Raw genomic sequence first — 15651 nt, 5'->3', positions numbered from 1 at the left:
AAGATTTATGGTTCTAGCCTTTATATTTCAGTTTATGGTGCATCCCAAATTAATGTGTACAGAACGAGGTAGGGGCTAAGGTCCATTTTGTTTCCACTTGAATTTCCACTTTACCCAGAATTAGTCATTAAAAAGACGTCCCTTTCGCCCACTGAATTGGCTTGACAATCTAGGTGAAGATCAACCAACAGTACTTGTGTTTGGTCTATTTCTTGGACTCTTTATTCTGTGTCATTGATCTGTCTTTATGCCAAAGACTTTGATTGCTGTGGCTTTACTGCAAGTCTTCAAATTAAGCAGTATTAAGCAGTTTAAGTTCTTCAACTCTACTCTTCGTTTGAAGACGTTTTTGGCTATTCAAGACCCTTCACGTTTCCATATACATTTTCGAAACAATCTGTTAATTTCTTCTAAAAAAAAAAAGATGGCTAGGATTTTGACGGTGATTGCACTGATTCCACGGATCAAGTCAGGGAGAAAAGGAATCTCAAAACATCAAATCTTCCAATGCATGAACAAAGCATATCCCCCACTTATTTCAGTCTTCTTGAATTTCTCTCGACAACGTTTTACGGTTTTCTGTGTAAAGGTGTTTTGTGTCTTTCATATTTATTCCTACCCAGTTTAGGTTTTTGGATGCTATTGTCAATATTTTCAATTTTAATTTTCCTACCCATGTATGTACTTGTACAATATATCTATCTGACAAAGAATTCCTATCCAGAATATAGAATAAACTCCAATGAGTCTAAACCAAAAACCATTAACAACAAAAATGGGCAAAAGACTTGAACAGACAGTTCACGAAGATGTAGGAATGTCCAATAAGCACACAAAAAGATGCCTAAGATCATTAGTCACCAGGGAAATGCAATTTAAACCCATAACGAGATGCTCTTTCACCCTCAGTGACAATACAGAATGTTAACAAGGATGTTGAGCAACTGGAGTTTCAATATATTGCTGGTGGGAAGTGCAAAGCGATAAACCACTTTGGAAATTAGCAGTTAAATATATACCCACCCTGTGACTAAGCAATTCTATTCCTAGACGTTTGTTTGAGAGAAATGGAAGACTTGTATAAGAACGTCCCTTGTAGCCTATTTGCAATGACCAAAAACTTCGATACAACTCAAATGTCCTATCATTGGAGAACGCACGAACAAATCATGGTGTATTCATACATGTATAGGAACAAACTACTTTACACTGACAAAGACTCTTTCCTTGACCAAACTCTAGCCAGGTTCCTCGAGCCCTCTTCTCAACTAGGCTTCAACCTTGACTTACTATATAGAGACTCGAACAAACGCTAATGAAGACTTTAACAGCTCAAGGCTCCACCCCTAGGATGATTCCGGTACCCCTTAGTGCCTGCCCGAGAAAACTCAAGGCTGCCAAAAGCATCCATTGTTTCTTCTAGCCAACACTGAAAGATCAGGTCCCTGTCTCCCAGTGAGCAAATCCAGGTGGTTTCACATGAACCAATACCTTTTCTGGCTTTTGTAATTTTTTACTTCTGATTTTATTCACCCCCAACTTTACTCCCTCATTCTCTCTTTAAAATCTCCTCTGTACAAATTGAAGTTGAATTTCATTCACTCTGGACTGTTTTCCTTATTGGAATAGTTAATTACTGATTAACCTCTGTCCTCACCACGTGAACTAGTATCTGGCTTTATCTTTAAAACAATTTTTTTAATGTTTATTTATTTAGAGAGGCTGTGTGTGTGCGTGGATGCATATGCAGAGGAGGAGCAGGGGGTGGGGAAGACAGAGAGAGAGAGAGAGAGAGGGAATCCTAAGCAGGCTCTACACTGTCAATGCAGAGCCAGACATGGGGCTCAATCCCACAAACCGTGAGATCATGTCCTGAGCCGGAATCAAGAGTCAGGTGCTCAAGTGACCAAGCCCCCCAGGCGCCCCTGGCTTTCCCTTTGATAACGCAAACAACATGCATGAATCTCAAGGAACACAGTTGAGTGAAAGAAGACAAAAGAATACGTACTGTATGACCCCATTTCTATGACATTCGAAAACAGGCAAATCTAATCTACCACAGATTTCGAAACCAGAAGATGACTGGTGAGGGTAAGGAGACTATTTAGAAAGATGTAACAAGGGAAGTTTCTAGAGTTTCAGATATATTTTATATCTTGTTTTGGGCGGTGGTACACAGATACACCGTTGACTCTTGAACAACACAGGGGTTGGGGTGTCAACCTCCTGTGCAATCAAAACTTTGAATATAACTTTCGATTCCCCAAAAACTTCACTACAAATTGACTACTGTTGACCAGAAGTCTTAACAGTTGATTAACATGTATTTCGTACGTTAGATTTATTATACATTGTATTCTTTCAATAAGTAGGCTAAAGAAAATATTAAGAGGAGCACCTGGGTGGCTCAGTTGGTTAAGTGTCTGACTTTAGCTCAGGGCACGATCTCATAGTTCATGGACTCGAGCCCCGCATTGGGCATTCTGCGGTCAGTGTGGAACCCACTTTGGATCCTCTTTCTCCCTCTCTCTGCCTCTCCCTTGCTCGTGCATGCTCTCTCTCTCAAAAATAAATAAGCATTAAAAAAAAAGAAAATATTAAGAAAATCAAAACGAAAATACGTTTAGAGTGCTGTACTGCATTTATAGAAAAAACCACATATAAGTGCAGTTCAAACCCATGTTGTTCAAGAGTCAACCATATACGCTTGTGAAGACTCATCAAACTGAACACTAAAGACCTGAGCATTTTATTTTATAAATCATCACCCTCTCACCCCTGCTCTCCCACCTCCATTTTCTTCCTTCCCCTCTCCCTCTGTCTCTTAAGAATACCTGGGGAAATTCTGAAGAACAAGAAAGATGAGCGATATAGCTGACCCTCCCAGTTCCCCATTCAATATACACTTACCCCTTCCTCCTTACCCCCATTTTGTTTGAGGTATCAATCTGCCCCGTGAGAAATCCTCCCCTCCCACACTTTCTTGCAGCTAGGGGTGAGGTCACCTGCCCAATTCTGGCCAATGAGAAGTATGTAGAAGTCTACAGGGTGGGACTCCCTGAAAGCTATTGCTTTCACGGACTCAAACACATGCTTTGGTTAGTATCGCTTTCTTTTCTTTCTTCCTGGAGCACAGCTGCTCAAATGAACTAAGGAGATTGTGCTAGTCCCTGATACAACCCTGTTTTACCCCAAGCTAGAGGAGCTCTTGGCAAGTCACGACTAACACTTCGCAAGTGAAAATGTTTAGGCATCGAAATGAAAAAAGCAATTCCGACTGGAAGTCAAGAATGATCTACGCATTGCTGTGATAAAGTACACATAAGAATTTAGTATGTAAGTGATATTTCAAATCAATGGAGGATACAGACCATCAACGGACAGTGTAGGAACAAAAACTGCTAACTTCTAACATACAAAATTATAAAGATAGATGAATGCTCTAAGCAATAGAAGCCAAAACCATACAAGTGTTTTTCTTTTGAAAAGGCAGTGAATGAAAATGTTCTCATAACACGTTACCCAAAAGCCCCAAGCCATAAAGGTAGACTGTCAGATTTGGCACCATAAAGACTCAGAATTTCTGCATCATGAAACGTACGGTACAAGCCAAACTTAAAGACAAGCAACAGTTTGAGAGAAAATAATGGAACACATACGTAGGCAAAGGACTACTACCATACATATGACAAGTTCTTACAGACCAATAAAAACATAAATGAAACAAAAAACCAAAAACCCAGTTAGGAAAATATAAGGAGAAAGGCGTCCTGTAAAAAAATATCAGAGATAGTGAAGAACTAAAAATGCTCAGTCTTAGGACGCCAGGGTGGCTCAGGGGGTTGAACGTCTGGCTTCGCCTCAGGTCATGATCTCACAGTTTGTGAGTTCCAGCCCCGCGTCAGGCTCTGTGCCAATAGCACAGAGCCTGCTTCGGATCCTCTCTCTCCCTCTCTCTGCCCCATCCCCGCTTGCTCTCTCTCTCTCTCACTCTCTCAAAAATAAACATAAAATTTTTTTAAATAAAAATACTCAGTCTTACTAGTGAGTATACTAAAAAAGTTTTTTAAATAAAATAAAACATTTTAAGAGGTATTATCCACCTGCCAGCTGACAAACAATTTAAGAGACTGAGAATACTCTGTGTTTAGCATCTCTTTTCCCATGAGAACAGAAACGGACACAACCTCTTTCGAGGACCACTTTGCAAAGGCTTCTCCCCTGAAATCCATCTCACTGGAAACCTGAAACGCACATGCAAAGATGTTTATCGCAGCCCCGTTTTAAGAGCAAAATCAGAGCTACCCAAATAATGAACAGAAGAACAGTCCCATAAACTAAAACCACATTGTAGAATACTGTTCAGCCATTACAACAACAACAAAAAAAGGAGACAAAAAATTATATTTACAGTATATTCAAATTAGACTAATGAGTTGGGGAAAAGTACTCACTTTGGCCCTTTAACAAATTAACCATTAAGGGGCACCTGGCTGGCTCAAAGAGTATGTGATTCTTGACCTCAGGGTTGTGAGTTTGAGCTCCACATCGGGTGTAGAGACTACTTAAAAACAAAATCTTGGGGGTGCGGGGGTGGGGGGAATCTGGGTGGCTCAGTCAGTTAAGCATCTGACTCTTGACATCAGCTCAGGTCATGATCTCACATTTTGTGAGATCAAGCCCCGCATGAGGCTCTGCACTGACAGAATGGAGCCCGTTTGGGATTCTTTCTTTCCCCCTCTCTCTCTGCCACCCTCCTCAACCCGGCGTGCACACACTCGCCCGCTCGCTCGCTCGCTCGCTCATGCTCTCTCTCAAAATAAATAAGCGTTAAAAAAATAACAAAAAATAAATAAATAAAATCTTAGGGGCACATGAGTGGCTCCGTTAGTTAAGCGCCTGGCTCTTGATTTTGGCTCAGGTCACGATCTCATGGTTTGTGGGACCGCGCCCCACACTGGGCTCCACGTAGATGGCATGGAGCCTCTCTCACCCTCTCTCTCTCTGCTCCTCCACCTCCCCCCTCAAAAATAAATAAATACCAATAATAATAATAATGTTTAAAAAATTAAAAAATCTTAAAAACATAATCATTAAAAAAAATTAGTAATCTAGATGTGAAATCATTGTTTTTCATAGATATTTTCCAAAATTTAATTTGTTCCTTTTTTGAAAACATGAGGAGAGGGTTGCAGAAAATCCACGATTTACGGGACCTTCCTGATGGGCAAGTTGGGCAGCTAATTTATCCTCACCAGAATATTCCAATTCTAAAGTGACACATCTTCTCTGAGGATGGAAAGCAGCAGCCCCCACCTTCAAATATTCAGATCAATCTCTCAAGCGCTGCTCTCTGGGCATGGCTGCAAAGATGCAATCCGTGTGCTGGAAAGGCCTAGGCCCTTGGGAAAATGCCGCCTCTCCAGGGAGGTGATCCTGTGACCCACCTGCACCTCAAGGGGGACATTTTTGGATTCGGTTGAAATCAGATTAACTTGTGTAATTTTTACAACAGGATTTCAGTCTTACAACCCCTGGCCTGGTTTCTAAGACAGACAGACCACTGAAATCCAGTGAAACAGAACAGCAGAATGTTGAGACCTCATCAGGAAGTGCAACCCTGAGCATCGGCATTCAGTTCCTCGTCACTTTGCCGCCTGAGAAATGGGTCTAGCGGGCACGTGGCTAAGGCAGACACGGTCATTCCCCGCACCTTTCTTCTCGCGGGGGGAGACAAACGTTCAACACTACGCCTACGCCGCAGCCGGACTGACCACCGCCAAGGACACGCACAGAGAACACGGAAGGGGCTGGGCCTGGTGTGCAAGTGTCAGGGGCCTCCTGGTGGGAGCCACATCTGAGATGAGCCAGAGGGCTTGGCTTCTTCTTTCACTCACTGGCCTCACCCACATCCGATCTGTCAACACATCCCATCACCTCCTCCTTCAAAACGTACCCAGAATCTGGGCGATTCTCAGCCCTTCCAGTGCTCCCATCCTGACCCAAGACAGCAGCACCTCTGTCTTGGAATATTCCATCAGCCTATGAACTGATCTCCCTGCTTCCGTTCTTGCTCCCTACAGGCTGCTCTCAACAGAGAAGCTAGAGTGATCCCATTAAAACCCAAGTCAGGTCACCTCGTTCTTCGGTTCAAAATTCTCCATCGGACACCACCACAAGTCCCTAAGACCCCTTCAGCCCTCCTCCTTCTCCCTCATGCTGGCCTGGTCCTTCCTGGAACAAGTCAGGCCTGCTCCCTCCATGGGGCTTCCTACCCTGCCTGCTCTCTGCCTGGGACACCATTTCCAGAGACATCCACAGGTCTCCCTCCCTCGCCTCCTACAAGTCTGTGCCCACCGTTGTCCTTCTCAGGGGGCCATCTCAGGGGAAACTCTAAGCTCTACTCAGAGATACCAGCCTAGAGGGCATCAAAAGGACAGGAAAAAAAAAAAAACACCCAAACCCCTCAGGTCCTAAGGAAAAACACCCTGAGGACATAGCAGAAATAACTGACCAAGCAAGGTGGAAAGCAGAGATCAGGGGTCGAGAGAGGCCGCGCTGCTCACGCATAAGGCGGCGCGGCACCAGGGCGGAAACGCAGGGTGCCACCGCGGCGATGGTGACAGACATGGATGAGAAGAGGTGATCACTACAGACGGGCGTTCCAGAAAACGAGTGCCCTGTGCGTAGCCTGGGTCCTCCACACGCACCGTGAAGCCGACTCGGCTGATGGCAAGAAGGTCGAGACAGACAGGAGGACTGTGGGCCAGGCACCCAAGACGTCCACGAATCAGGTGAATAACCAGGAGAAAACAGTAATGAGGAGGAAGAGAGGATGCTGCACGTGGGGACCATGGATCTCAAACAAACGGGGGGTTGGGGGGGGGGTCAAAGAACAAGGACACAAATCTTGCACCCCCGATCCTGAAATCTCATACCCCGGGGTTAGAGAAAACAGAGGCACCATCTGAGAGGACTTCAAAAAAGGATATCCCCGGGGAAGGACCAGGGTCAAAGCAAAGAGAGGGAAGAGATGGCTAAGGAGAGGCTGAGGAAAGAGACGAGGCTGGCGATTAAGGAGTGGGAATTTCCCAGGACACAGGGAGGGTCTGGGGAGAGGGGGTCAGGGGTAAACAACAGAGGGAACTGCCTTGGGCGGGCAGCACAGGACGGAGAAGACAAGGAGAGGGGAGATGAGAGTTAGCGATCACAGTAAGCGCTGGAAAAATACCTGCGGAATCCCATGGAATTTTTAAGCATAAGCCCAGAATGTCCGCTCAGAAGAGTTCTCACTGTAGGACCGCAGGACTGAGAGCACAGGCCCATGCTGATGGTCACGGCACTGACGATGACAACTGGGACAGTGCTGATAATAACCACCAGTCTTCGACCCCTGCCACGTGCCAGGCACTGTGGGGAGCGCGCCACATTTAATCCCGCCGACAGCCGTCTGACACCGTTCACATCACCACTATCCCCGGGAGGGCTCTGAAAGGAAGGAGGGAACAACCTGCAAGGCAAGTAACAGAACCGCACGAGTCCTGGGAAGCTAACTGGCTCCTGTGTTAAATTAGGGCTGTTATGGCCGTAACCTGAGGCGGGGGGAACCAGCCTGATCCACAGGGATGACATATTCAGTAACTTCAACCAAACAGTGTTCGGAATGGAGGGAAATCAAAACCAGTAGTAACAATTTATTGAAGGCTTCATGCTGTGCCAGATCCGTGCTAACTGCCTCGTGTCTGCGATCTCATTGAATCCTCACATCCCGAAGGCGGGTTACCATTGTTATCCCCCCACTTCAAAACTCAGAGACAGACAGCCCACGGTTCACGCAAGGAATCCCTGTTTAATAACGTGATCCTTTTGACAAGATTGAAGGGTTTAACACATTACGGTGAAGATATCACGGATCTTGAAGGAGAGAGACCTACAACATGTCTTAAAACACTAACTTACAGATTCTCACAATCTTTTTGCGTGTTTTTTTCAGATGAGGGAAAGGCCAGTGCAAAAGAAGCTTCAATGAAATGCGTCCAGATGGGAAACACGCCCAGTCTTTATAGCCCAGGACCTATCCCAGCAGATTCTGATTCCGTGAGTCTAGAGTAGGACATGAGCATCTGTGGTTTCTTTCTTTCTTTCTTTCTTAATTTTTTTTAAACATTTATTTATTTTTTGAGAGAAAGAGACACAGCATGAGCAGGAGAGGGGCAGAAAGAGAGGGAGACGCAGCATCAGAAGCAGAGCCCGATCAAGAAACTTGATGCAGAATGGTTTAGCGGCAGAGCTAGGATCAGCTTGACAGAGCCTGGCCCCGAGGTCCATGTTTTAAATCACTATGCTTAGTCTCCAAGAACCTACAAAAAGTGCGAGCCTTAACCCAAAACCTTGGCATTCCCCACCTACATTCCCTAGTGGCCCCAGCTTCAAGGGCATTCTACCCATTCCTTTAACAGTTCGCACTCCCCTGCTCTGCCCCAACACCCTCCTATATCCCCGTTTTGCATTCGGCCTTGTGATCTCAGCTTCAACATTATTGCCTAAATTACAAACTCGAATGGCATGCCGTATTTCTCAGCACTCAACACAAAACCGTAATTGTGTATTTCACGGGGAATTATTTGCTTCCTGTCTTTTCCGACGAGGTGGTGCTGCCATCAGACGCCACGTCAGTCCTATTCATCATGTGTTCCCAATAACTGAATACCCACCAACCATTCAAAAAAGAAGGCTTTGGCACAACGGATACGCTCAATAATTTCTGTGGAACGAATGAATAAATACACTCGAGCCTCGTGCTTCCAGGTGTTTAATACATGTCTCTGCTCACGATACTGCCCTCACTACACCCTCAAGTATCTAGACCCCTGTGGCATAATTGCTCCGGCCTGGGAGGAGAAGGAGGTGGAGGAAGAGGAGGAGGAGGAAGAGGAGGAGCCGCCGCGGCCGCCGCCGCCGCTGTCGCCGCCTCCGCCGCCGCCTCGGCTGGAAGCGACGAACCTCCGCCAGGCCGTCCCCCGCGTCAGCCAGGGCGATGTTCCGGCCCGGGAGGGGGAGGAGGAGGAGCCTCCGCTGCCGCCGCCGTCGCCGCCGCCGCCGCCTACGCTGTCTCCGCCGGCAAGCGATGTATCTGCGCCAGGCAGTCCCCCGACCTCCCCGGCCCGAGCCCCGCGGGCCGCCGCGGCCGCCGCCATGAAGAAACACTTCAAACGCGGCCCCCCGGCTGGTGGCGCCGCTGGAAGTGACCCGGCGGAGAGGGATGGGCTCCGGCCCCGGAGCAGCCGCCATCGCCTCCACTGCTGCCGGCGGCCGGGAAGCAATGTAGTCCCGCCAGGCCGTCCCCCGAGCTGCACAGTCCGAGACCCGCGGGCCGCAGCTGGCGCGGCCGCCGTGAAGAGGCAGTTAAACCGCAGGAAACAGACCGTGGGCAGGTGAGTGAGCCGTGCCGGGCGGGAGCGCGCGGGCCGGAGACCTGGGGTCGGGGTCTGGGCGCGGGCCGGGCCGGGGCGGGCCGGCTGCCCCGCGGGGCCCCGCGCTCCGGCCCGGCCGTCCGCCCGCTCCGCGCCGGGTCCGCTGCGGGCCAGGGACGAGGGCTGCGCCACGCCGCGGCCAGGCGGCCAGCTCGGGCCGCCGCCCGAGCTCCCGGGAACAGTGGGGCGGGCCGGCCTCCCGGGACGCCCGCCGCGTGGGTCCCCGCCGCCCATTGTCCCGGCCCCGCTGAGCGTCGTCCTCTGGGGTCTGGCCCCAAGCTTTCCCCGGGCCTCCCCCCCTCTCCCGGGGCTTTGCCTTGGGCGAAGTGTGCCCGAGGCCTGGCGGGCGCGGTGCTCTGGGGGGCGGCATTCTCAGCCTTTCCGGGTCGCCCGGCCGCTGCCGACCGACCGTCCACCTCCAAGTGCCTGATGGCAGTAAATAAGTAAGGGGCGATCAGAGCCCATCGGAGCCGCTTAGGGAGACTCGGGACTCCCTTGGAGGGACTTTGGAGGGTGTGCCGTCTCCCAACCGTGGCCCCTGTGGACCGGACTGCTCAAGTTCTTCACCTGTAGACATTTGGAACCGGGAGGAAAGAATTGTGGAAAGGCCTTGGGCAAATGGAAAAACAAAAAGAGGTGGGGGGCTTTCCAAACAGCTTTTCTCACTTTGGATTGGGGAGCAAATCCTTGTCCAGGTTTCTCTGGTATGGCTTCAATGCTTGACAGGAAGCGATCGATGATGAAATGACAGAAGAGACCGGAGTTTGTAGTGGTTTTGAGAGCCTCTGGAGGTTGATCATGGTGTGCTGTGTTATCTGGGGTAAATCTTTCAAGGTCTTTCAGGGCAGTGAGCCGTCCTGTCCCCGCTGACTGTTTCCTCCGAGAAGGGGTATGAAAGTGTGACTTTTTCATTGCTTTTTCTTCTTCTTTGTTTTCAACAGTTGAGTAAAAGGGGGCGTTTGGTTTGGCCAGAGCACGTGGGGACACTCCTTTTCTGTGTGTGTCTGAAAACACTTTTACCTCCCCTTGAGCTTTCTATGTTTGCTTTTTACACTTTCGTTCCCCCCCCAACCTTTTGCTCAGTTTTCAATTTCGTTGCTACCCCCACCCTGTTATCTTCGTGTGCGCTTATCCTGTTTCCAGAGTGGATCCCTGTCCCTACAGCCTAGCGGTGCCTACTTTTCTGTCATTTGTAGGAAAATGATAGAAATAACGAGTGCCAAGGGGAAGGCAGACGGAATAGTCGTGGGGCCCAAAGCTTCAAGCAGGCATCTGTGAATGAGTTACAAGATAACTCCTTAGGAGTTGTCTCCTCCTCCCCCCACCCCAGCATTCTCAGTAACATGCATTGTGAAATCAGTATTTAGTGACTATCAAGACCCATCTGTCACATTGTCGTTCTGGCCAGTTTGCACATCTCATGAGGAAAGGGGCGTTTGCTCTTTTTGCACAAAGTTGTGAGACGTTTCAAGCTATCAAGCCACTCAGGGTCTCTTTGGCTCCGGCTTCCTCCGTAGCAGCTTCTCTCTTCGCGCTTCCGAATTACAGCCGTATGTGGCTCCTTTCGGTTGCCAGAGGCCGCCGAACCTTCTTCCCTGTTAGCCTCTGCCTGGAAGTCTCCAAAGCTCCTTTCGCCTCACCTGCCCTATACCTGCCTCCTACTCATTCTTTAGGTGTCCAGGCAAAGGTCACTGCCTCTAAAAGACCTTCTCTGATGCTCCAACGTGGATGGGGAGTCCCTCTCCTGGCCACTTACATACGTCCACATAGCGCCTGCTTTTCTATAATGCAACGCCTGTTTACTTGTTAGTATTCTCCATTAGACTGAACGCCTTGAGAGTCCTTGCCATCTTTCTGTTTCCTTGGCCAGCTCTGCTGTGGCTCCTGTCCTAGGGTCGATTCTCCATAAACATTTGTCAATCCAGCACACATCTAGTTCTTACCAGCTCGCTCCGGTGGTGTGAGCCCAAGAATGGGAACATGAAAGCTGGATAAATAGTGATTCGTGGTAGGATTGTTAATTCTGGCCCTGACCTTTGACTCTGTTTGAAAATCTTTATTGCTAGATGCCAGTGGAAGCAGCAGCTGTTACGGAGCTGTTAGGGGTGTGGCAATTTCTGCTCCCCGAGCCAAAACTGTTTCCTGGGGAGGCTTTGGCTTTACTGCTGTTGATTCCCTCGACAAGTTTGTATTTTTTGCACGTCAAGAATTACGAAGGACTAGGGAGGAAAAACGGAGGCAAGAGAGAGCCTAGAATTGTAATTGTGTGTTATTGGCGTAGGCATCAGGATTGGGATTTGGGGGGTATTTGGGTCAAGAGGAAAGGTAGAAAGCAGAGAAGTTACCTCCCCCCCCCACCCCCCGCAGCCAGGAGTGATATTCTGTGTGTGAGTGGCTCGCCCATTGTGTCTGTGATGGATGCATAGAGTTCTGAGTGGTGTCTTGCGTGGAAGTATTCTCTTCCCAACAATGAGGACCTCGTGAGTCACCCCACAGTGAGGTTCTGTGGGATGGACGTGTGGGAGAATTCGTAACAGCTAGAAGAAGTTGAGTTCTCATGATGCAGTTTGTGGACAATGGGTGCATGAGTCTGTTTCGGGAGATGGTTTGTGTATCACAGGCGCGAGGATGATGCAGTGGTCTCTTGAGTGGGGTGTCCCAAAGAAGAGAATTAGGATGGCTGATTCATCCGTGCAAGAGACCCTTACTGAGCCCAAATTATGTGCCGTTGTGGAAAGTAGAAAAGAATCCAAGTGAATACAAACGCAGCTTCTGCCCTGAAGGGGCTCCACAGACTTGTGGAAGAGATAGGCAAGCAAAAATGATTATGTACCACGAGGTAAGTCCTTACAGACGGATGGCTGACACACTAAGTGAAACTCTACTCTTATTGGAAGGAGAGAGGTAACACAACACAACAAACAAAAAAACACAGGAGAAAATTTGACCAGAGGCTTTCCCCTCTATCTTTCAACACTTCTTTCAAACTTCTGTTGTATTGAGTAGGTCCCTTTTTTTTTGTTTGATTAAAAAAAAATTTTTTTTGGTAAATATTTATTTTTGAGTGAGAGGGTAGACAGAACAGGAGCGGGGGAGAGGCAGAGAGAGAGGGAAACACAGAACCCGAAGCAGGCTCCAGGCTCCGAGCTGTCAGCACAGAGCCTGACGCGGGCCTCAAACCCACGAACCGAGAGATGGTGACCGGAGCCGAAGTCAGACACTTGACCCAGTGAGCCACCCAGGTGCCGCGTAGGTCTCTTTTGATTGTCAGTCAAGCCACCTCGAGGGGCGCCTGGGTGGCTCGGTTGGCTGAGGATCCGGCTCTTGATTTCAGCTCAGGTCATGATCTCACACTTCCTGGGATGAAGCTGTGTGCCAATGGCGGGGAGCCTGCTTGGGATCTTCTCTGTCTCTGCCCCTTCCCCGCTCTCTGTCTCAATGAGGAAAAAAGAAAAAAAACCACAAAACCAGACCAACTGGAACTGTTATAAGCCAAGCTGCGAATTTGATTGGCTCCTATGTGAGGAAAAGAGTCCAAAAGCAATATAGTTGCAGCCAGGGCTGGCTCCAGGGGTTCCACTCTTTAGGGAAGCTCTGTCGATAAGCAGGAATCGCCCCCCCACCCCGACCCCTCCACCCCCCGGCTTCCAACGTCTTCAGTTCAAGTCCCAGAGGGACAAAGAATACCTTTCACTGTGGCCAGAGCCCCAGGATTGACTCTGAAGGTATCTGATGGGGTCAGTTGCCTTTCCCCGGACATGGCAATGGAGTCAGCCCCACCCAAGCCACAGGGGCCTAGAATGGGAAGGTGTGAGCCCCCTCCCCCACAAGATAACCGGGGTGTTCTTACCAGCAGGAGGCAGGAAGTGTGGTGTTTTCTAGTCCTGCTAAAAGGAAAGAAAGCTTTTTGGAAATCCCTGACGCAGAGAAGCCAGTAGCTGCGCATGGCAGTTGGCGTGGAGGGTGTGGAGGCAGGGGTGCACCAAGGTGGGGAACTTGAGCATTTGGTTGTGAGGTCGATGAGTCCAGGAGGACAGGGATCTGGGGCCTAATAGCAGAGTTGACTACGGGGGTGAGGCTCTGGAAGGGAGTGTCTCTTTGGGTGTCGGCTTCTGCCAAGATGGAAGCTCTCCCTGGAGGCCTGAATGTTCTCCTAGATAGTAGCCTTTAGATAAGTAAGGGTTGCAAACTCCAAGCCTCAGGGGGCCAGGCTAATAAGAAGAAAATAAGAGCGACTTCGACCAGGTGAGGGCCGTGGGGGACCCGACGGCGCCTGTCTTACCAAAGGGCCGCGTGAGAATATGGGCCCGCTGTCGGGCCCGACCTTTGGAGTTGTTGAGAAAGGCCTCAAGTCTGGATTTTCATGAAGATGAGGTGGCATTGAATGCCAATTGAAAACGACCACCAGGACCCTGAGCGGGACTAAACAAAACACATCTGTGGCCAGATTCGGTCTGTGGGTCACGAGTGGACAGTTGCTTGTGGAAAAGGTTGGGGAGGTGAAGATTCCTGCGCTGATTTTTCTCTTTTTCCTCCTGCGCCCCACCCTCCCATTACTACCTTCTCAGTTCTTGGATGTGTCGACGAGCTCGTCCTTTCCTTTACAGAAACGTTTCAGAGATCCGAGAGTAGCCATCATCACTACTTCTCTCCTGGTTTGGTTTCCCAAGCGCTGTACCGAACCACCTGGCCTGGTCTCACCTACTGGTGCTTGTTATCATTTCTGGTTTAGAGAGAGGAAAAATGACCTGCCGTTGTCTGCCCGGCCAGCGAGTGGCCGAGGCAGGACTTGGGCCCCGGGGTGTGACTCCGGATCCCGTGTGTTTCCGACTGTAGACACCGGGCCGGCTGCCCGCCAGGGAAGGGTTCCTGTGGATGAAATGTCTTTGGTGCTTGCTGACTTGCTGGGCTAGATGCTTTTGAGTCAAGTCTCTCACTGCCTTGTCCACAGCAACTCCCAGAGGTGATGTTATGGATTCCTGGTTTAATGATGAGGAAGCGAGGACTCAAAGAGGTCATCGGGCTAGTTAACGAGAGCGCTGCCGTTCATCAGAAACCAGGGTTCTGCCTCCAAAGCAGGGAGAAGTCCTCACTTCACCCAGGCAACTCTTTCTTTAAGAAACCCCGTGTTAGAATTCTGTGTGACGACGCTTCCACAGAATCCTGGAAGCTGAGAGTTGGATGTTGCTCTAGTGCAGGGGCTTCCGCCAGGGATGGCCCCCTGGGGGACATTTGGCAATGGACGGAGACGTTTTTGTTTTTGTCGTGACTTGGCTCGGGCGTGGGGTGCTCCTGGCATCTGGCGACACAGGCCGGGGATGCTGCTGACCAGCCTACACCGCCCAGGACAGCCTCGCCACACAGAATCATCTGGTCCCAAATGTCAAGAGTGGTGAGGTTGGGAAAGCCTGGTCGAGTCCTTTGAGATGCTGGATATGTGAATCGTGAAAACCCAAGATGGGTTATGTTTGCCTGCAGGGTGAAGATGTGTTCTGTTTGGTCTATTTCTTACGTGTGGAAGTCTTGATGACAATCATTGGGCCATACTGAACACTTGGGAGTTTTCACGTGGAAACCTGGACTTCCAGCTTCTTCTCAAATCTTGCAAGACCTAGCGAAGCCTGGCGTCGCGCCCTCGCGACGCGAGTACACGTGGTCGTAGCTGCAGCTGCGTAGGTGCTGTCTCGTCTGGGTGGGGCATCGACCGTCCAGTGTGCCCGGGTCCCTAGCTGGCTTGTCCTGCTGTGGTACGTTCGTTGCGGACCCACCCGGCTCACAGGTCTCTATCGACCTTCTCCAGGAGCAGCAGAGTCTCTACCTCGCGAGGTAGCCCGTTCCGTTAGGGGCAATGTGAGTCCGAGGCATCTCTGCCCGTGAGTCCCAGGGGAGTCCTCTGCTGCCACGACGCATCTGTCTCCCTTCCGCGAGACGGCCCTTTCTGTGTTCGGCCTCGCAAACCGTGTCCTCGCTCTATCAGCGGTAACATTCTCCCCCCCCCCCCCACCTATTCCACGCCCTGACTTCCTCCACCTTTTCCAGGGGAGGTGGCTGTGCTTGGTTCGCTTCAGTCTGAGTGGAACCCGTCCAGCCTCTGCATAGAGCAGAGGAGGAAAGGAATGTGTTCTCCCCACGACTTCTGAATCCGAGCTTCCGTGGCCTGGTCATCCACTGTATTACC

General features: G+C 49.7%; 1 protein-coding gene across 2 annotated transcripts; it reads left to right on the top strand.

The window, feature by feature from the left end:
- Positions 1-8182: 8182 nt before the first annotated feature.
- LOC125154814 (arp2/3 complex-activating protein rickA-like) lies at positions 8183-15108 on the top strand. 2 transcript variants are annotated; one of them, XM_047839496.1, is made up of 2 exons: positions 8183-9434; positions 14042-14413. In XM_047839496.1, the coding sequence occupies exons 1-2, from the start codon at positions 8776-8778 to the stop codon at positions 14103-14105; spliced, it is 723 nt and encodes a 240-aa protein (XP_047695452.1). In that variant the 5' UTR covers positions 8183-8775; the 3' UTR covers positions 14106-14413. The 2 variants fall into 2 exon arrangements, with proteins under 2 accessions (XP_047695452.1, XP_047695453.1); XM_047839497.1 differs by lacking the exon at positions 14042-14413 and adding an exon at positions 14425-15108 and having other exon boundaries at positions 8186-9434.
- Positions 15109-15651: the final 543 nt, after the last annotated feature.

The sequence above is a fragment of the Prionailurus viverrinus genome, chromosome E3 (genome assembly GCF_022837055.1).
Source record: "Prionailurus viverrinus isolate Anna chromosome E3, UM_Priviv_1.0, whole genome shotgun sequence".
In the NCBI taxonomy this organism is placed as follows: domain Eukaryota; kingdom Metazoa; phylum Chordata; class Mammalia; order Carnivora; family Felidae; genus Prionailurus; species Prionailurus viverrinus.
This window is presented reverse-complemented; position numbering and strand designations above follow the sequence as displayed.